This window comes from Pelodiscus sinensis, chromosome 26 (genome assembly GCF_049634645.1).
Source record: "Pelodiscus sinensis isolate JC-2024 chromosome 26, ASM4963464v1, whole genome shotgun sequence".
Classification (NCBI taxonomy): domain Eukaryota; kingdom Metazoa; phylum Chordata; order Testudines; family Trionychidae; genus Pelodiscus; species Pelodiscus sinensis.
Window position 1 is genome coordinate 11,851,035 of NC_134736.1, and position 20,377 is coordinate 11,871,411.

The window sequence follows — 20,377 nt, forward strand, 5'->3', positions numbered from 1 at the left end:
TAGGGGTTGCGTATAAAAAACCAAGGACTGAAGACTCCTGCAATGCCGAGGTATTGCAGCCACGCAAACACAACTCCAGTTCCTCAGCGGCCACTGCCACACCAAGCCCTGAGAAAACTGTGAGCAAAAACACCTACATTCACAAACCTGGAGCACGCGCTCTAGGGGTTGTGAATAAAAAAAACAAGGACTGACAAACCATTCTCCCAAAACCATAAGCTCATCACAGCTCCCCCATATTCTGGTATGGGGGAAGAGTTTGATGCTTCATTCAGGAAACTGGTGAACGCTGTATCCTCAGGGGGCCTAAAAGAAAGGGGTCTGGGCACCAGGTACATTTTTTCTGCATACTCCATTATTGGTTATTCAAAAGCCCCATTATCAGAGGGACAGCAAAACTTAACAAAGGGCCGATAAATCCCCCAGACTGCTTCCCCAGATGCTTCTTTCTTTTAAGTGAGACCCTTTTATTAGACTGTTTTTATAAGTGTGCGTTTCTTTTTCAGCACGCTCACTTGATTCTGCATCAAAGGCACGTTTCCTTTTAAGGTATTGAGTGCTATTTCTGAGATGGCCGCTACTAAATCGTCAGAGGCCGAACACAGCCTAGCCTTCCTTTGCTGCGGGGGTGATTTGCTAAGTAATTTTAAAAGATCCAGGTTTCTCTTCACGCAGCTAGACATGTTTTCGGTTGGCAACCCCCAGCTGTTAAAAAGGGTCTGCCGATAAATCATCTCTTTTTATACCCGGCGGGTGTTCTTTTCAAAGTATAAGCCACCGGCCAGTCTGGAGGGAAAAGACCAGATGTCTGGCGTGGACGCATTTAAATCCACCACCGGGTAGCCATAAGGTCTTTTGGTAGCATCCTCAAAACCTTCTAGAAAGAATTGAGCCTTGCCGGGGTACATTTGCCGAGCAAGCATAGCGATTTGTAGTTTATCCCTGGGGTGTTTGAAAAGAACCATGTACTAAGCGTTTAGGTTAATTGTACGGCTCTTTTTCCCCTGACAAAATACGTTCTGAATGATGTACATAATGCTCAAGTTCCTGTGGTGCACGTACTTGGTAAAGGCTCTCTTGATTTCATCACTTTCACAAGCAGAGTTCATCACATCATCCACGATAATCAGATTCACTTTATTAGTAGGAAACAGTCATCGTCAAAAGCATTAGGCAGACTCTCCACAAAATTGATAAAGGGATATTTACAGAGCAGTTCTTTATACAGAGGTTGCCAACAACTGTAACACCACACAATGTTCTCAGGCATAACAGACAGTGTGTGTTTGGCATTATCCAATACGTTTTTTATAAAGTAACTTATCCCACAGTTGCTAGGCCCTGCGAGAATTGCAGAAAAGAGGTGTATCTTCCCCAGGGCTAGGCTTGTAATATAGGCAGATAGCATTTGTCCTCCCCCCGAAAAGAGCATCCCTAGGCCTGAGAGGCTGGGGTAACTGGGCTCAGTTTAAAAAGCCTGCAAGCTCCCTGTCTGTTTCTTTCATTACCTCCCACTCGTGCTCCCAGAGAGTCCTCACTACAAAACCAAGTCGTTTTAGATAGTCGGTCTTAAGCTGCGTCTTGTAATAAAGAAACCCAAAAGTTGTCCCTGTCATAAGATTTTGTGCTTTTTCACAATAACAGGTGACACAGCCCTGGAAAAAACACCCGTTAAACTCAAAGGCCATGCGTACCCCATCAACATTGGCATAACCGTCTAAAAAGTAGGGGCCTACCTGTAGTTCCCCACCCTGTAAAGCATGCCGTATTTGTATATTTTCTTTGTAAGAGGTATAAAGCAGCCACTGAATAGATGGGGTCGAATCTCTCTTTTTCTGCCGGTGGTAATTGTCTGGAGGGAGAAGAGCTACCGTGTTAGGCTCCAAAAACATAAACCTATACATCGCCATGCAGACGGAGGCCAGCGTGATGTCCTGGAAAGGATCGATATACAGGTTTATCTCGGTGAATTTACCAGGGCCTCTCTCTGCTACATCCCCCATCTCTTGTCATTTTCATAATCTTTTTTCTATATAGAATACAAGCCTGTCTCAAAATTTTAACATCCTGTTGACAGTAATACACGAGCACTTTCTGCAAGTCAAACGTCTCAGAGCTGTGGTCCCGATACCAGTTGAGAAACTCTGCTTTTTCCCTGGGCATCATACTGTCTACACCAGTGTCCCACAATGGGCATAGGCCCTACGTAATTTTGGTTTTCTAAAGTGTTAAAAAAAAATGTGGAAAATACCCTTTGCACCCTTCAAACCCCATCGCCTGCGGTAGCTTGCTAAGCTTCATGGGCAAGAAGTTTAAAGAGTCTATAAAACGAATGCCCAAGGCCTTAACTTTCACACACATTAGTTTACTACCCTGAGTGATCAGTTCTAGGCACACCTTTTCCTTCAATAGCTGTCTCACAACAAAGTATGCATGGTAACCTTTGGAATTGTGTGCTATGAATGTGTAGTCACGGAACTCTTTGCCAATAAAGGTCTTAACGAACATAGAAAGACACTCGCTACCCTTAAATTCCCAGGATTTTTCTGGCTTTAGGACCATAGCAAAAATGTAATTGGGGGTGTGCAACCCCGTCTCCTGCGTGCATTCGAAATAAAAAAAAATATATATATACTTTTCTGAGGATTTGGGCTTTCTAAGGCTGTCCATAAAACAGAGATGATTGTCTATGTTGCCAACAAGCAAGCCCTTACACTGCTTACAGCTCCACCCTTTACAGCAGTGCCGCTTGTCCTCGTAAGACTGGCACTCATCACACAAAGCTTTAGACAGGCATTCAACTTGTTTTTTCGATGCGCAGTCTATGTGTCTGACTAAGCACTCTTTGGATCGACAAAATAGTCTACAGCTAGGACACCTCAGTGGCATGCCCACGCTGTCTGAGCACGTTCTGCTCAAGCAGAGGTGGCAACAATACCTGCAAGAGTGGTCATGACTGTACACTGTGTGGCAAAACTCACAATCATTTTTCGCTCCGAACAACTTTTTCACATCCAAAACCCCATAGTAATGCTCATCGTGCATCAGGATAAAATAAGTCTTGGGGTACACTGGGCCCCCTGTTTTAAAAAAGCCCCAGCCGCCTTTCGCCGTATACAGCACCACCTGTAGGTTAACTCCTAAATGCTGTTCAAACTTCGCTACGTCGCTGAGCATAACCTTTTTTTGATCTGACCACCCCAGTTTCTCGTGAAGCTCTCGCCCCCTCTAACAATTCGGCGTCCGTAGGTTTACGATCAGACAGGACGGCCAAGAGCCCACCCGCAAAACACAGATTGGTACCGGTGTAAGCCAGGTCTACGAAACATGGTCTCTTTTTATGAATAATTTGACTACTAAGGATAGAATTTAAAACTCTACGAGCACCCCCACCCCTGTTTTTTTACAACTGTCACAACGAGGCGCAATGTTCCATTGAGGTGCAACTCTCTATTACTCTGTAACAGCTTTGAGGTCTGGTTTAAAAAAATCCTCAGCAGACAGCTCGTCCCTAGTTCTTCTGACCGAAAACAAAGGGTTAGTTAAATTACGGCTCCCTAAACGTAACTGAGCATAATCATCAGGGCCTACCCTACCATTAACATCATCTAGAACTAACTGTATTCCCCTACGTATGGCTTCAATAACCTGTTCAGCTGAATTGATTTGCTCAAGATGGACAAAATGAAATTCCTCACAATACACTAACCCCCCAAATCTAGGTACTTCATGTTGCCAACTTCTCACTCTCTCCATATACAACTCTGGATTTTCAGGGGCACTTGGGGGTTCCTCTACGGGACCATCAGGGGCATCTTCTACCTCAGATGCTATCTCAGAGTCAGAGCGGTCTCTGAGAGAGTCATCAGGACTAGCCAGGGACCCGTCTACAGACTCACCACCACCCCGCAGATCAGATAAGCCATTTTGTGAGCCTCCAGTAGGGGGCATCTCTTTTTGGTATTTTTTCTTTAGCCTTTTTTAAAAATGTTGCAGTGATCTTGGCCTGAAACTTTTTGGAAGCCACCCGTTTATCCGCCAAATGCTTTTGTTTACACCTTATCTGATGGGAACCCCTTTTGCCCAGACCCCTTTCTTTTAGGCCCCCTGAGGATACAGAGTTCACCAGTTTTCTGAATGAACCATCAAACTCTTCCCCCATACTAGAATATGGGGGAGCTGTGATGAGCTTATGGTTTTGGGAGAATGGTTTGTCAGTCCTTGGTTTTTTATTCACAACCCCTAGAGCGCGTGCTCCGGGTTTGTGAATGTGTGTGGTTTTGCACACATTCAGAACCCCTAGAGCGCGTGCTCCGGGTTTGTGAATGTGGGCGTTTTTGCTCACAGTTTTCTCAGGGCTTGGTGTGGCAGTGGCCGCTGAGGAACTGGAGTTGTGTTTGTGTGGCTGCAATACCTCAGCATTGCAGGAGTTTTCAGTCCTTGGTTTTTTATACGCAACCCCTAGAGCGTGTGCTCCGGGTTTGTGAATGTGTGGTTTTGCACACATTCAGAACCCCTAGAGCGCGTGCTCCGGGTTTGTGAATGTGTGGTTTTGCACACATTCAGAACCCCTAGAGCGCATGCTCCGGGTTTGTGAATGTGTGGTTTTGCACACATTCAGAACCCCTAGAGCGCATGCTCCGGGTTTGTGAATGTGGGCGTTTTGCACACATTCAGAACCCCTAGAGCGCATGCTCCGGGTTTGTGAATGTGGGCGTTTTCGCTCACAGTATTCTCAGGGCTTGGTGTGGCAGTGGCCACTGAGGAACTGGAGTTGTGTTTGCGTGGCTGCAATACCTCGGCATTGGAGGAGTTTTCAGTCCCTGGTTTTTTATTCACAACCCCTAGAGCGCGTGCTCCGGGTTTGTGAATGTGTGTGGTTTTGCGCACGTTCAGAACCCCTAGAGCGCATGCTCCGGGTTTGTGAATGTGGGCGTTTTCGCTCACAGTATTCTCAGGGCTTGGTGTGGCAGTGGCCACTGAGGAACTGGAGTTGTGTTTGCGTGGCTGCAATACCTCGGCATTGGAGGAGTTTTCAGTCCCTGGTTTTTTATTCACAACCCCTAGAGCGCGTGCTCCGGGTTTGTGAATGTGTGTGGTTTTGCACACGTTCAGAACCCCTAGAGCGCATGCTCCGGGTTTGTGAATGTGGGCGTTTTTGCTCACAGTTTTCTCAGGGCTTGGTGTGGCAGTGGCCGCTGAGGAACTGGAGTTGTGTTTGTGTGGCTGCAATACCTCAGCATTGCAGGAGTTTTCAGTCCTTGGTTTTTTATACGCAACCCCTAGAGCGCGTGCTCCGGGTTTGTGAATGTGTGTGGTTTTGCACACATTCAGAACCCCTAGAGCGCGTGCTCCGGGTTTGTGAATGTGTGTGGTTTTGCGCACGTTCAGAACCCCTAGAGCGCATGCTCCGGGTTTGTGAATGTGGGCGTTTTCGCTCACAGTTTCCTCAGGGCATGGTGTGGCAGTGACCGCTGAGGAACTGGAGTTGTGGTTGCATGGTTGTTTTTTACCAGAGTCTTTTGTTTTGTCCTTGGGTTTGACATATGTGAGGTTTGGACCGCCCGGATGCTTCATCTGCACTCTTGTGCTGTTTTGCGTTGTTAAGGGTCTCAAAGCAGATTCCTGGTTCTTTGGTGGTTCTGGAGGAGGTGTCCTTGTAGCTCTGACTACAGCATTGTCAGAAAAGATGTCCATGCCTATGAGGTGTGAGGAAAAACATTTTACAAAAAAAGAAAACCCCTGAACTTTACCATCTTTCTCACCCACACCTATGTATTTACTTAAAACCTCATAAAACAACCAAACCAATAAGCAAAATATATTTCCTGGGCTTCATCGATCCATCAGTCACTGATGCTGGTGAATTTTCCTTTTCAGCTGTCTCTTTCCTTTTTCTTTTGAGCTTGTTTTCCCTCTGGTCTAAGAACCTCTCATGTTTTGACTGTACTGTGGAGCAAACAACATTATTATAAAACACAGGAAACCCTCTTGTAAACTTTAAAATCATTAGGGTGTTTTTCTATTTAAAAAGTTATAGCTTTAAAACAAAATAATCCATTTCAGGCTGTACAACAAACACCAGTTTTGAGTTTATTTCTTCCTCTTAAATAAACAAACAACAAACAACAAAAACCCACAAAATTATTTTAAATACATCTCATTTTGCAGAATAAAAGCCAAAACTGCTTTTAAAACCCCTTGTTAGTTTAAACAAACCAAGCACTTTAAAAAAAAACTACCCCTATGCCTTGCACAGCCACCTCCCCCCCCACTAAACAGCAGCTTTATAAAACACACCAAACCAAGTTTGTAGCCATATACTTTTCAAAACCCACATGCATTTAACACATCACATTTTGCACAGAAAAAGCAACCCACCAAACACTCTATACCAGCAGTTTGCCAACATATAGTTTAAAAACACACCTTTGTCTGTCACAAACTCCATCACACACACACACACCCCCCTTCAAAAACTCCCCACAACAGTTTTAAAACTATTTGCAACTATATTTTTTAAAAGCAGTGGTATGCAACAAACTGTTTTTTAAACCACTTATCTCTAGCATAAGCCCCTGAATCGCCCACAACTTAACCCCTACAGCCAGTTTTTTTTTTAAATAAAAACCCCAGGTAAAAACACACCACATTTTTGTAACCATCCCAGATACTTTTAGCCTAACCCCACCACTTCCTCCCCCAACTCAGAATTGAACATTTATTTTGAAAACACAGTGGCACAGAAAGAGCAACCCACCAAACACTCTATACCAGCAGTTTGCCAACATATAGTTTAAAAACACCAATAAGCTCCCCCACAATTAAGTTTTGAAAAAAACCAACTCACAATTAAAACATTACAATTAGTTAAAAGAAAAAAATAACCCACACGCCTTAAAAATGATTATGGATAGTTACCTTCTACCACAGGGTAAAGGCATGCTGGCACAGGGCTATTCTGTTTTCCCCTATGTATATTTGGGACTATGGAATAAAGAACAAGCAAAAAAAATATGAGTTAGGATTACCCCCAAATGCTTCAAACCCCATTTTAAAAACACACCTAGGTCTTGCACAGACCTCATCTCTCTCTCTCTCACAAATCACACACACACACAAAAACCCCACATACATTTAAAAGCCAATTGCAAAACAGTTACCTTTCACTTTGGGATAAAGTGTTGCAGGCACATGCTTGTTCTGTTCCCCCCCCCCCCCCATGTGTGCTTGGGCCTTAAGGTTAAAGAATAAGCACAAATGTTAGTTAGTATTACTCAGGGTTTTTTTTTTTAACAGTATTAAGCACAACTACAGTTAAAAATGGTTTTTACCTTGGCCTGGTGGGGAACTGCAGCTTAAAATTACTGGTTCCATGTTAAACAGATCACACTGCAATAAAGATAGCCACCATTATTTTACTGAGAGAGCATGGCCAAAGAGTGGCATTATATAATATATATTTTCAAAGTTAAAAACAGGGAACATACCTTCTCCTGTTGCAGTCCAGCAGCCATTCAAGAAAGTTTCTGTTGAAAAGGACAGTCTCCAAAATACCTAGGTTTTTTATACCCTCCTAACCCATTGTTTCAAACAACTTCAACATAGTAGCTAGCAGGTTAATTTGATCACTGCAACTCTGAAATAATAGATCCTTAAAGTTTTTAGGCACCCCTCCCTAGCATTGCCTTTTGTGATCTGGGGGTGGAAGAAGTAAGCTGTCTCCACAACTGAGTTGCTTTTTGCTACATTTTTTTTCTTTTAGTTAAAATACATTTTTGTAGGGCTTTCTTACAGTATTAACAGTAAAAGCACCAATCCTTAATGTAGCTGTACCCATTTCCATGTGGAGACCCTTTGCAGATATCAATAAATGTCTTGGGGTTTGTTTTTTTTAAACATGCTTCTTTCATGCTTAAGGCTTGGGGTTTAAATAAATGCTTTTAAATGTGTGATTGTCTTTAGAGCAAATGCTTGTTCTAAAGTATGGGTAAAAGTTTGAAACATTTCAGTTTTGGGTTAGACCCTTAATTTTTTTTAAAACTTTTAATGGCTAGAAAAAGTAGCCCATAGCATTTAACCTACTCCTGGATCATTTAAACTGTCCAATAGAGTTTCTACCAATGCCTGTGTCCTTTAAGCTGTCCAATAGCGCTCTACCAACCCCAGGGGTTATATTTAAACTGTCCAATAGCATCTGCAAACTCCTGAGGTATTGTTTAATTAGATATTCATCAGAGCCCACCCATCCAACCCATCAAATTTAATTACTGAACATTAACCTCGACAAGGGTAAGTGGCCACACCTGAACCTAACCACTGACTAGAGCTCCTGGCTATTCAGTGAGGTGCAGTTAAACCATTGAGTTCATGTCTAATAAATCCTAACTGGGGAAGGGGGGTAATTTTTTAAGGGTTTTTCCTTCCCCCGAGTTTCTATCCTACATCTTTCAGGGGGGTTTCAGTAAATGGGCCCCTTTATACAAAATGGATTCTCACAAACTTTATTTTTTTAAATGATTTTATTTAAAAGACATACAGACCATGTGTTCCACCAACACTTTTACTCATGTAAGGATCACACAAACCTTCTGACAGAAGATAGTCACAAAAGCTCCTTTTCAAAGATATTTACAGCTACCAAGTTTTATATCTCATGTGTGCCCCCTCACCATTCTCTAACTTCATCCTTTTAGACAGCTTACAAATAGTCTTTTTCTTAAGCAGGGTTCTGTAACTTTTTGTACGCACTAGACGTTCAATATAACGCTCTAAGCGGGCGTCTTTTGGCTTGGTCATGGTCTTTAAAACACTGTGAGGATCTTGACTGAATTGCACTGCATTTACCAAAGTCACCCCTTGTGCTAAGTGTTCTTGAGTTAAGCACAGACATTGCATAGCATCACCTACGGCAATAACAGTATTTAATAAGCTTTCCAAACACAGTTGAGCACATAGGCCCCGGAGCTTGCGGTTTATATCCTCTGGAGTCCAAGTCACACAGTCATGGTGCCGCTGGGCTGGCGCATCTATGACACAGCCCTCGCAGTCCTCAAAAAGCTTTTCCCTAGGACAGTGACTAAGGACGGTATAAACACCAACGCGTACAATAGAGCGCATAACTTTTTTACGCTTATGATGTGGCACTGGCTCAACTAGGTCAATGCCAAGCCACCCCCTGAATTCTTCATGGCCGTCATCCTTGGCGTTCTCTTCAATGCTTTGTATCGGTGTTGAGCAAAAACAAGGTGGGCCCGGTTCGTCTTCCTTGTCTGATGCAATGCAGTCCTGGGTCTGAGAGTCAGCTAGAAAGGCATCATCGAGCTGTCAAAAGATTGCCAGAAAGAAATAATGTAAGACGCTCTGGTCATTTTTTTGTTTTGTTTTTTACAAAATCCCAGTTTCCTAACCCCATGATGCCCCAACTTCGATCTTTCATTTACCTGTTTGGCTTCTTTTCCATGCGTCTTGTCCGACTCCTGGGAGCCGTGGGCACCTTCCTCCTCCAGGCCATCTAGCTTGTCGGGCTGCATCGGGAGCGGTTGGGTTTCGGCGTCAGATACTGGTGTATCCATCAGCGGCTGGGCCAAAGGGCTCCCTTCAACTTCTCCTTCCTCCTCAGAACTGTCGCTGATGTAGCGCTTTCTTCTCGGCACCAAAACAAAGTTGGTGAAAGAAGCCATGTTTCCGCTCAGCGTTTGCACGCTCTCTGAAACGCGCTCTTGGAACAAGATGGCCTCTTTTGTGTGGCACTAGAACTTATGGGGAAGTGCTCTGCTCTGATTGTCAGAGGGTGTCACGGGAAGCTCTTAGAGGGGTCACACGACTCGCTTCCGGTCTGGTCAACGGGCCCCGGAACTGCACCCCCGATTGGTCAAAGCGATTTGCAGGGCGGTCCTACAGGGGATAAACCCTTCCTTATTGGTAGAGGGAGGAGGGGCGAATTCTTAGAGGGGTCACATGACCCACTTCTGGGCAGGTCATCTGGTCCCTGAACTTCCCCCCGATTGGTCAAAGTGGTTCGCGGGGCGGTCCTACAGGGGAAAAACCCTTCCTGATTGGTAGAGGGAGGCAGGGCGAGTCCTTAGAGCGGTCACATGACACCCCTTACTTCCGGTCACCTGCCCCTATTGACCCCGGATGTATTACCCCCAAGGGCGGGACTTCCGGTGACAGGGGACGGGCCTAGTGGGGGGGGGGGGGGGGGGTCACATGACATCCTTTACTTCCGGTCACCTCTTGACCCGGATGTACTACCCTCCAGGGGCGGGACTTCTGGTGACAGGGGAGACGGGGCTTCCAGGGACAGGGGCGGGACTTCCGGGGTCATGGGGCGGGGCTAACGTTTGATGGTAGGGCCCTTATACTACTCGTAATTATTGTAGGACTACAAAAAAGAAAGGCTGGGCTTAATACGGCTCAAAGAGGAAAACACTCTCAGTTTAAAGAACGAGACTCTGGGTTTGTGCATATAAATACAGTGGACTCCTGTTTGCTTAGATGTGCTAGATATTCAACCGATACAGTGGTGTTTTCTCCATTGTAATCAATTTGTTTATTGTGGGGTCCCAAATTATGTTAATACTTAATGCAGGAATGGTGAAACATGATCACCAAGGCTTGCAATTATTGTTGGAAGCCAGAAAAAGCAGGCTGTGTTTAACACATTTCTAAGGAGGGGGAGACAGTCAGATTAAAGCACCCTCGTTGGATGGACAACGACTCCACTGCTAGAGCTCTATGAAGGAAAGAGGGGAGGGCAGGACTTTCAATCAGGAGGTGACATGCCCTCCAGGTGTGAGCTGTAAGACTGATTCCGACTGTTTCTCCCCACTGTCTTAATGACAGAGCTAAAATAGGCTGCATAGGGAGTCTTTTTCATTATTTTATATTTACTCCAGCAGATGCTGAAATTTCTTGTGGCTGAACTTGAGTCAGGAGCTGAAATCACTGAGATGAAATCACTGGGTTTTTGCCCAAAGCCAAATCCAGCATGAGCCGGTGGGGGCAGGGTGGTAGAGAGATGCCATGAGTGGGAGCAGCTTGACAAGCAGCAAGCAGGGCAGCGGCAGAAAGATGTAATAAGCAAGCAGCAGGGCAGCGGTAGAGAGCAGTGAGCAAGCGGCTGGCGAGCGACCAGTGAAGTAAGATGCCTCATTTACTCCTCCCACCCAGGATGGGAGGTGAGCTCTGTGGCTGCACCTTTGAACTGTGGGTCTGCTCTGGCCAAGGGCAGCAACAGTGAGTTGTAGAGAAGGGTTGGGCATGTGAAGGGGACATTTACGTTGCTGGACTTAAGAACTTGAGAGGAAAAGGACATTGCCCAACCTACTTGGGAAGGGACTTTATTCATGGTTCTTGTTCATCAGTTCTGTTTGTGTTGTTTTCTCAAATTAATGCCAAGTTACTTCCCACTTTTTATTAAAATTTCTTTTCTATGCTCAGCCTCTGTGCTTGTGAAGGGGGAGCATTGCTTCTCAGAGGCACCCCAGGGTGGTGTGTGAATTTTCCAGGTTATTTGGTGGGAGTTGAAGCCAGTTCTGTATTAGAGGTATGGGGAGAAACCCCTCGATACTGAACCTAGTCCTGGCTGCTACTGGTTCTACCAGGTAGAAGGGTTACATAAATAATTACATTGCTTTAAAAGCAAGTACCCAATACACAGTAATGGCTGTAAAATATTTGTTTGGGTATGTCTACACTACAAAGTTAATTCGAAATAACAGCAGTTATTTAGAATTAACTTTAATAACGTCTACACAGGCAAACTGCTATTTCGAAATAAATTCGAAATAGTGGAGCCCTTATTTCGAATTTGGTAAACCTCATTCTATGAGAAGTAACACCAAATTCGAAATAGCTATTTTGAATTAAGTGCTGTGTAGATACTTAATTCAAAATAGGGGGCCTCCAGCCCTTCCCAGAGAGCCCTGGTGGCCACTCTGGGCACAACCAGGAAAACTTATTCTCCTCTCCCCCAGCCCCGGAGCCATTAAAGGGGTAGACCCTGGCTGCAGTGCCTGTGCCAGCTCCAAGCCTGCCAGCCCAGAGCCAGCAGTGGCCACCAGGGCCCCTGACCCAGTGACCCCAAAACATGAGCCAGCAAGCCACTGGCAGCCAGCCCTCCACTGCTCCCCAGGAGTAGTCTGCCAGCTCCCAGGAGCCTGACAGGAGCTGGAGCACCTTCCTGGTCCAGGGTGGAGATCACCTTATTCAGGTTTGTTGGGGATGCCCCCAATGTCCATGATCTCCACACTAGACAGAGGAATGTGGCCATCTATGGCAGGATAGCTACCAGCCTGGCCACCAAAGGCCACATGCGGACCCAGGAGCAGGTTAGCAGGAAAGTCAAGTTGGTATGGTGAGACCCCCAACCCTGAGCCCCTGAGCTTCTTCCCCTTGCTTCCCCCTTCCAGCTCCCTCCTTCCAGGTTTCCCCCTGCCCTCTTCCACCCTCTCTCTTCCTCTCTCCCACCTCCTTTTCCCAGTCTCCCCAGAGATTCCTCCTCCCCCCCCCCTGCCAGTTTTGTTCATTAAACCCAGTTTCTATTTTTGAGCATACGTCTTTTATTTGACATCAGGAAGGGGAGCTAGGGAGGGGGAAATGGAAGGACGTGAGGGAGGAATGGGGCATGAGCCCTCGGTGGGGAGGACCTGGGAGGCTCTGAGGGCTCCTCAGGGTGGACAGTCTCCCTCAGGGCCTCCTAGATTCTGACAGTCCCCCAACGGACCCCCTGGATGGCAGTCTGCAGCAAGTGCAGCCAGGCTGATGGCAACAACCCCACGAGACGCACCAGCATACCCAGGGGCAGCTCTGGCTCCATGTGGCTGAGTGTTGTGGTGTCCCGAGTGTGGGCACTCAGGGCACTCCAAGACAGAACTGCTTTGCTGTCCCTCATCGAGGTAGACAAGAAAGTGGGGAACCCTGAGAACTGTCTGTCCGGGATGGTGGTAGGGTCCCATTAAACACGGAGCTCAGTTAGCTTCAGACAGCAGCCTCACACACTAAGTCCTAACCTGATGCCCTGCCGGGCGCTAACTCGAATTAGCTGGTATTCCTCCTGCAATGAGGTTTACCAGCTAATTTGAATTAGGGGCTTTAAATCAGACTCCCGTTTCACTGCCACGTGTAGATGCGGGCAGTTACTCCGGGCTAGTGAATTTTTAAAATGGCGACCGGCCAGAAACATGCAAATCAAGCGCGGGATATTTAAATCCTGGGCTTGATTTGCAACTTCGGTATGCTTCATTTGCCTCCCTACTTCGAAGTAGAGGGCAAGTGTAAACATACCCTTTGTGTGTAGATGCATTATTTTGAATGAGCTTAACTCTAATTAACTATTTCGAATTAAGTTAATTCAAAAGAGCACTGTAGTGTAGACATACCCTTTGTTACTAACAATACGTTCTGGGAACCTACATAGTACATTAGTCATAAGAGGTGACATGCTGCTCTCCATTATGTCCATGCAAATCTAGAGCAATGCTATTGACTTCAAGAGACGGACTCCACATTTCACACTGGAAAAAGGAGGAGCACTATTTAGCCCAATAACTAACCTTCTTGGGAAGCAGAATTTGTGCCTTATTTTCCCCATCTGTAAAATAAGAGTGAGAGATGAAGTCAGGAATGGAATCAAATAGTGTTCTGTATGTTGCTCTAACCTTTGAACAACATTGCACATACCAACAGAGCATATGACCTGATATGAACATAGATACAATAATCTATGTCTGGGGGGGCTGTTTAGGCCACAGATATCATCATCTCAGTTTGCCAAGTGTTTTCCACACAATTGGCACTATGTAAATAACAATTAGATGAAACTTCACATGAAACTCATTTGCTTTGTGTCATTAGATTTCAAATCTTTGTCCAAATCGAAATTAAGGGTTACCAGCAGAATAAGGAAAGACAGAACTCAGGTTCCCAGCTCTGAATCTCTGCTCTAACTACTAGGCATGCAGCATTCCTCAAATGATCCTGGAAATTCTCAAACTATCAAGTGATCCTCCATTAAAGATTACTGTATGGGAAGGAGAGGTTTATCCATCAGGAGCTTGAATTTGCTGTAATTGAGGTCAAGGATGCAACTACCCTGACATCAGTGAGACAGGATCCCTCATTTAGGACCTGACTCAGTAAATACACTTGAAAGCTAATTTGGATTATGAGAAGGTCTGATTTACGTGAATGACAATTATTCTGGAATAATTCCCTGGGTAGACACATGTTTTCCAGAATGAATATACCCACTCATGGAGCTGTTCAGAACATATGTTTTGGAAAAGCTATTCGAGAACTCTAACTGTAGACAAGCCTTCAGGCACATGCTTAACCCTCAGAGAAGTCAATGGGATTTACCGTGCTTACGTGTTTTGCTGAATTGGAACCTTAGATTGTCTTATTGAGGAAGCAAACAGATATGTAAAGCAGTACTAGTAATATTGACAGAAGCAAAGAACCAAAGGAAATGTGGAAATGATCTTGAAACATTTTCATTAGAATTCTCTGCAATCTTCCCCAGGGAAAATAGCACACAGTTCAAGCTGTGCAGTGTTCTCTGCTTAGTGACTGCATCTACTTCCATTGAGGGAGTAATACCAAGGCCACATCTTCACTAAGTAGAAGATTGATGCTGCCATGATCGATCTTCCTGAGGGTGCCTCCCTCAGCACCGGTACTCCTGCTCCTCATGAAGAGTAAGGGCTGCTCCTAATCAGCCTCCTGCCGTGGAGATGATGCAGAAACTTGAATCAAGGTATGTCAGCTCCAGCTATTTAATTGATGTAGCTGGAGTTGTGTATCTGAATTCTACCTTCCCCTTTAGTGTGGATCTTAGCCTAAGTGTCCTCAATTAACAAATTCCTCTCATTTAAATGATTGCTAATTGGATCTGTCTCATAGGAACATCTCACCCATTAAGTATACATACATATCTCATAACCAAAATGTCAGTCATCAGTAGGGGGAGGGAGTGTATCTCAATTATTACTGGTGAACAGATTTCATTCTGGCACCACAATATTTCACATGCAGATCATTTGCACATGTAATTTTTGCTCATTATCATTTCTGCTTAAGTTGTATGTTCCCCATCTTGCCCAACACCGGGAAATAAACCAAAAACTAAACACACAAGTCCTTACAGCCTGAAGTAAAGACCCAATTTCTGTAGCAGGAAGCTGTAATAGATTTGCATCCTTATGGTTTGTATAGATACACACTGACTAGTGGGCTACGCTCAGTGTTTCACACACAGAGTCCATTGACAAATGGTAACTGAAATGGAGAGCCCTGTAGACATTAGCTAAAGGAAATCACTCCAGATATGTGATTTACTGAGAGACAGTGTGTGCAAGTGTGTGTGTGTGTATGTGGTCAGGGGGTGGGGAGAGGAGGCATTTGCAAGAGCTGTTTTCAGGTATTTGAGCTTCCTTGGATCCAGTTCTGCCAATCAGCTGTTAAGCCCGCCCCGTCCCAGTTGAACTGAAGAACCAGAAGAACAGGAAGCTGCTGGACAGTTAATCCCAAGTGTGTGTGTTTTACAAAGGTTCTGACTGCTCCCTTTTATAAGGTGTCTCCACCATCAAAGCGCTGAGTGCACAAACCCAAAAAACCCTTGCTCCACCCCATGCCCAGCCCCTTGCCCTGAGGCCATCACCCTGCTCTGCCCCTCCTCACTCCATCTACCCCTTCCTGTCACTTGCTTTCCCCGCCCTCACTCACTGTCACAGGCTGGAGCAGGGAGTTGGTGCAGAAGGAGATGCGTGCTTTAGGAGGGAGTTTGAGTATAGGAGGGGGCTCAGGACAGGAACAAGAGGTCATGATGGGGTGTGTGACCAAGTGGTGCTTACCTTGGGCAGCTCCCAAAAGTAGTGACATGTCCCTGTGGCTTCTAGGTACAGGCAGGGGTGACCAGGTGGCTCTGAGCACTGCCCCTGCTTGCAAGCACTGCTCCTGCCTGTAAGCACTACCCCTGCAGCTCCCATTGGCCCTGGTTTCCAGCCAATGGGAGCTATGGAATTGGCACTTGGGGTGGAGGCAGTATGCAGAGATCCCCTGGTTGACTCCACCTGTGCCTAGGAGCGACAGAGACATGCCACCACTCTCGGGAGCTGCATGGAGTCAGGGCAGGTAGAGAGCCTTCCTAAGTCCTGCTGCACTGCCCCCACCAACCACACTTTTAGCCTATTAAAATCTCCTGGATTGCTTTCCATAAGAACCTGGAGACTGAGGCCAATTCTAGGAGATACCTGGCCAGTCTGGGAGGGCTGGCACCCTACACAAAGAAGACACCATTGATTTTCCAAGTCCAGACAAGATGGCTTTACTGACTTTCAGGATGTTGATTCTGATTTAGCCAGTCTAAGTAAATAACTTACAAAGCTCATGATAATAAGAAGGCTCAGATGAGCCAGTATTAGAGGCTTGAGGAGCATGGAAGTGCTCTCTGTCAAAGCTCAGATGCAGGATTCAGAAGAGCATTGCATTATCAAATCCTGCATAAAAGCTCTGGATGAGAATGATCTTACGTTTATATGAGATCCCCTCTAAAGCCCTTGGCAAACTAGATGCCCAGGAATCACTTCACCCATCACTGAAGATTAGCCATCTCTGGAGTGAAAGTCACCAACAGTGTACAGCATTATCTAATATGTATTTAAGAGAGTTTGTGCCTCTTTCTCTCTGGCTGTGTCTACATTGGCACCCTTTTCCGGAAAAGGGATGCTAATGAGACCAGTCGGAATTGCAAATGCCGCAGGGGATTTAAATACCCCCGCGGCATTTGCATGAACATGGCTGCCGCTTTTTTCAGGCTCAGGGCTTTGCCGGAGAAAAGCACCAGTCTAGATGGGATCTTCTGGGAAAAAAAGCCTTTTCTGGAATATCCCTTATTCCTGATTTTAAGAGCGAGGACCCCCACATTTGGTATGCGGCTTCCTCTTATCATATCTTAATGCAAGATGAGGGTTTAGTTGTGCCAGGACAATGAGCTACACCTGGAATTCAGTTGTTTCTCATCAAATGGAAAGGGAAGGGTCTGGTATGAGGGAAAGTTCTACTGTAGAATAACCACAGAGTGGCAGCAAGGGGACAGAAATGGGGACCGGACAGTTATAACTCCATTGAGCCAGCAGAGGGCAGAGGCAGGGAACGGGACAGTTATCTCTGTTTGTCTGTGTATCTGCCTGTCCCCGAGCTGGGAAACATGCACCTTTTTGTATAATATTGGACACATAAAGGCACCCTTGCTATCTGTGCCTGCTGCTGCTGCAGCAGCCATGGACAGGCGTGTCTCACCAGGCCCCAAGTCACTGTGGTGAGAGAGGGCTGAGGTTGTCCTCTCTCCCTGGGGCAGCCCGCACCCTGAACCCCTCAGCCGCAGCCCCACCCCAGAGCAATGATTTAAATGAAGAAAACCAAACTTTATTAGAGTTAAGGACCTGAGCAACCGGGTAAATCTTCTAATAATACGTAAAAGAATTACACAGAGACTGTCAACTCAATTAAAAGTGCCAGAGAATTTTAGGTAAACAAAACATACACTATGTCTACACAGGGAGCTAAGGGTGTGATTCTCAGCTTGTCTAGAAATTCTTGTGCTATCACTCAACAAACTATCATTCTAAATATAGTCGCGGGGTTAGGATTGAGTAGCCACTCTAAGTACACACCCTCGAGATCTGGGTAAGTTTGTGCTTGACCTGCCTAGCCCATGTCTTCACTGCCCAGAAACACTAGTATTTTTAGCACACTTGTTTAATGAGAGCTAGCACATGAGTGCACCTATGCAAGTTGGGAATCATACCCAGAGCTTCAAATGTAGACATCCCTGTAAGTTGTCTGAGAAGTGCAAAAGAGTTTTCATTATAATGATCACTTTTCTGATCAAAATAGGCAATATCATGCAAAATGATAGTTGCACAAAATGAAACTGAAAAAGGAAGAGTCAGGATAATGGTCTCTGTTTTAACAGCCCTGTCGTGCACTTTGAAGCCATTGGTAGATTCATTTTACCATAGTCCAGCCAGTTTAAATGACCGTTTTTAATAATTCCCACTATTGATTTCAATGGGAGTTAGGCTCCTATTACACTTAGGCACTTTGAAAATGCCACTAGTTGCTCATTTGCATCTTTAGGCAGCTAGACCCAGATCCTTGAAGTTATTTAGTTGCCTAGCACCCTTTGATTGTGAATCGATGGCAGTGAGTCACCTAAAGGCTTTGAAAATCTTGCCCTAAGTCCTTTTGACTTTACAAGAAAATTATGCTCTTAAGTCCCTTAATTACACTTGAAAACAGAACACTCTTCAATCACTTAGGCTCTTTTGAAAATGTCATTCCAGGAGCAGAGCTGATGATCATAAGTCATAGCATCAGAAATCAGTAGCCACGCTAAGAATTGAACATAAATCTCCCTGGTTCCTGTTCAGTATTTTAGGCAGGGATTTTCAAATGGACCTAAGTTAGACATCCAATACCCATTGACTTTCTGAGGGATTTAGGCATGATTAGAAGCCTGTGAAAATCCTAGTTATAACCACAAACTCTGTTGGTTTCACTGCTATTAAATTCTATAGGACTTCTCCTAAGGGACTGGCTCTGTGCTTTAACATTAGAAACCAGTAGTTCCTAAGAAACATGGTGAAAAAGAGAAGCAAGACCACCTTAAATGGTAGAGACCAGAATGCAGGAAGTAGAGGAAAGCTTTGGGCTCTGACTGCTAATTAAATAACCTGGAATATGAATTATATGATGACACAGAATTTGAAAAAAAAATGCACACACAAAATATTAAGTCATTCATATTCCCCACAATTAATTTATCTGTCATCTAAAGACTCGTAAACTATTTGAATCAGTGACAGCTTGAGGGAGAGCATGCCAACTTTTCCCGCAGGTGTGCATCTGGGAGGAAAAGAGGAGCATTTGTACGTGCAGTAAGGGAGGTAAAAGAGAGAGACACTTAGAGGTTGTGAAATTGGAGATGGGAGCGAGAGGTTTGGCCACGGGTGCTAGAATAATTTTTACATAGTGGGGAGGGTGGGGATGGAGGTGGATCAGGGAAATATGCTGATGATGGAAACCATGTATGTAGTGTTTGTTATTACTACTTAAAGCCAGGGGGTGTGGTAGTTCCCTCAGCACCACTAGTTCCAAGCATCACCGGGGCTGGCAAAGCAAGACCAGCCAGCATTTGTCATTTTTAAAGCTGAGAAATGTTTCAGAAGACCCAGACAGTCACAAACGACTGCTATCCTACTCACGAATCGGACCCATGCTGATGAACGGCCCTGATTCAGCAAGTTGTCCCTATTCAGCAGAGCATATCCTTAACTTTAAGCATGTGCATAAGCCCCATTGAGCTCAAGTGTTGCCCTGAAAATCCCAGAGTCTGAAAGTCCACTGACACTCTCATATGCATTTCCAGGCTGAGTCCATCTAATGACCATGAGCCACTGGGCCTCAGAGCTCAGAATACTTGGAAACTGACCTGGATGAAGACAGATCTGTTAAGTCCATTTAAAGGTCAAAGGGGGTTATAAAAAAAACAGACTAAATTACAAGCAAACTCCTTGTCTCCTATTATATCAGCCTGGCCAGGTATCAAAATAATCCAAGAATGTTAGAACTCTTATTAGATATCAGCTGTTTCCTTTGTTCTTTCCTCTCTGCCCACGCTGTGCAGCCACAGATTGGATATCAGAGGCTCTTCTGAAGGGGAATGGGAGGAGTGCTTCTGCCTGAAGAAGCAGATGCTAGGATTTGGATTGGTCTTTCATGGGAATGAATCAAGCACAAGAAAAGAAGCGGGTGTGAGGAGTTCCACTAAGTGAAGGGGACCAAATTAGTTTCTGATGTAATTTCACTGGAGTCAATGGACTTACAGAAGGAATGAATTAAGGGCCAACAAGCAGCATTTTGGGCCTAATTTTTAAATGACCTAGGGAACATTTGCACCTGTGTATCCCAGAATTGCCTGGTGGTTAGAAGCTATTGTTTTTCCAGTCCTGCCTGGTTCCTCAGGCAAGCCATTTCTTTCTTCTGTGCCTCAGTTCCCCATTGGTGCAACAGGGTTAAGAACACTGCTCTGTCTCACAGGAATATGATGAGGATAAATGCAGTAAACATTAATGTGATTGAGGAGCCATATAACAACAGCGTTGAGCTCTTATAAAGGAATAGGTTAGCATGAATATTTCCATTTTACAGATGGGAAAACTGAGACACTTGGAGGGTAGTCATTTGCCCAAAGTCATCCAGCAAAGAGGACCCAGCTCTTCTGAGTGCTAGGCCAATGCCTTTAACCACTAACTATACTACTTCCATCTAACTACTATACAGGGATTGTGTGGTAGAGTCATGTTCCCAG

The 20,377-nt window shown here is 45.1% G+C and overlaps 2 protein-coding genes across 2 annotated transcripts in view; both read right to left on the bottom strand.

Moving 5' to 3' along the window:
• Positions 1-358: 358 nt before the first annotated feature.
• Positions 359-7,026, bottom strand: LOC102462432 (uncharacterized). The gene is made up of 2 exons (XM_075909732.1): positions 6,922-7,026; positions 359-5,949 (listed from the first exon to the last, which is right to left on the bottom strand). The coding sequence occupies exon 2, from the start codon at positions 5,695-5,697 to the stop codon at positions 4,627-4,629; it is 1,071 nt and encodes a 356-aa protein (XP_075765847.1). The 5' UTR covers positions 5,698-5,949; positions 6,922-7,026; the 3' UTR covers positions 359-4,626.
• An 862-nt stretch (positions 7,027-7,888) lies between these two features.
• LOC142820541 (uncharacterized) overlaps positions 7,889-20,377 on the bottom strand; it is a 43,397-nt gene continuing 30,908 nt past the window's right edge. Inside the window, exons 2-4 of the mRNA XM_075909726.1 lie at positions 13,560-13,597; positions 9,444-9,645; positions 7,889-9,324 (exon numbers count right to left, since the gene is read on the bottom strand). Of these exons, the coding sequence (XP_075765841.1) occupies positions 8,638-9,324; positions 9,444-9,645; positions 13,560-13,597 (927 nt within the window). The 3' untranslated portion in view covers positions 7,889-8,637. The remainder of the gene's footprint in view (positions 9,325-9,443; positions 9,646-13,559; positions 13,598-20,377) is intronic.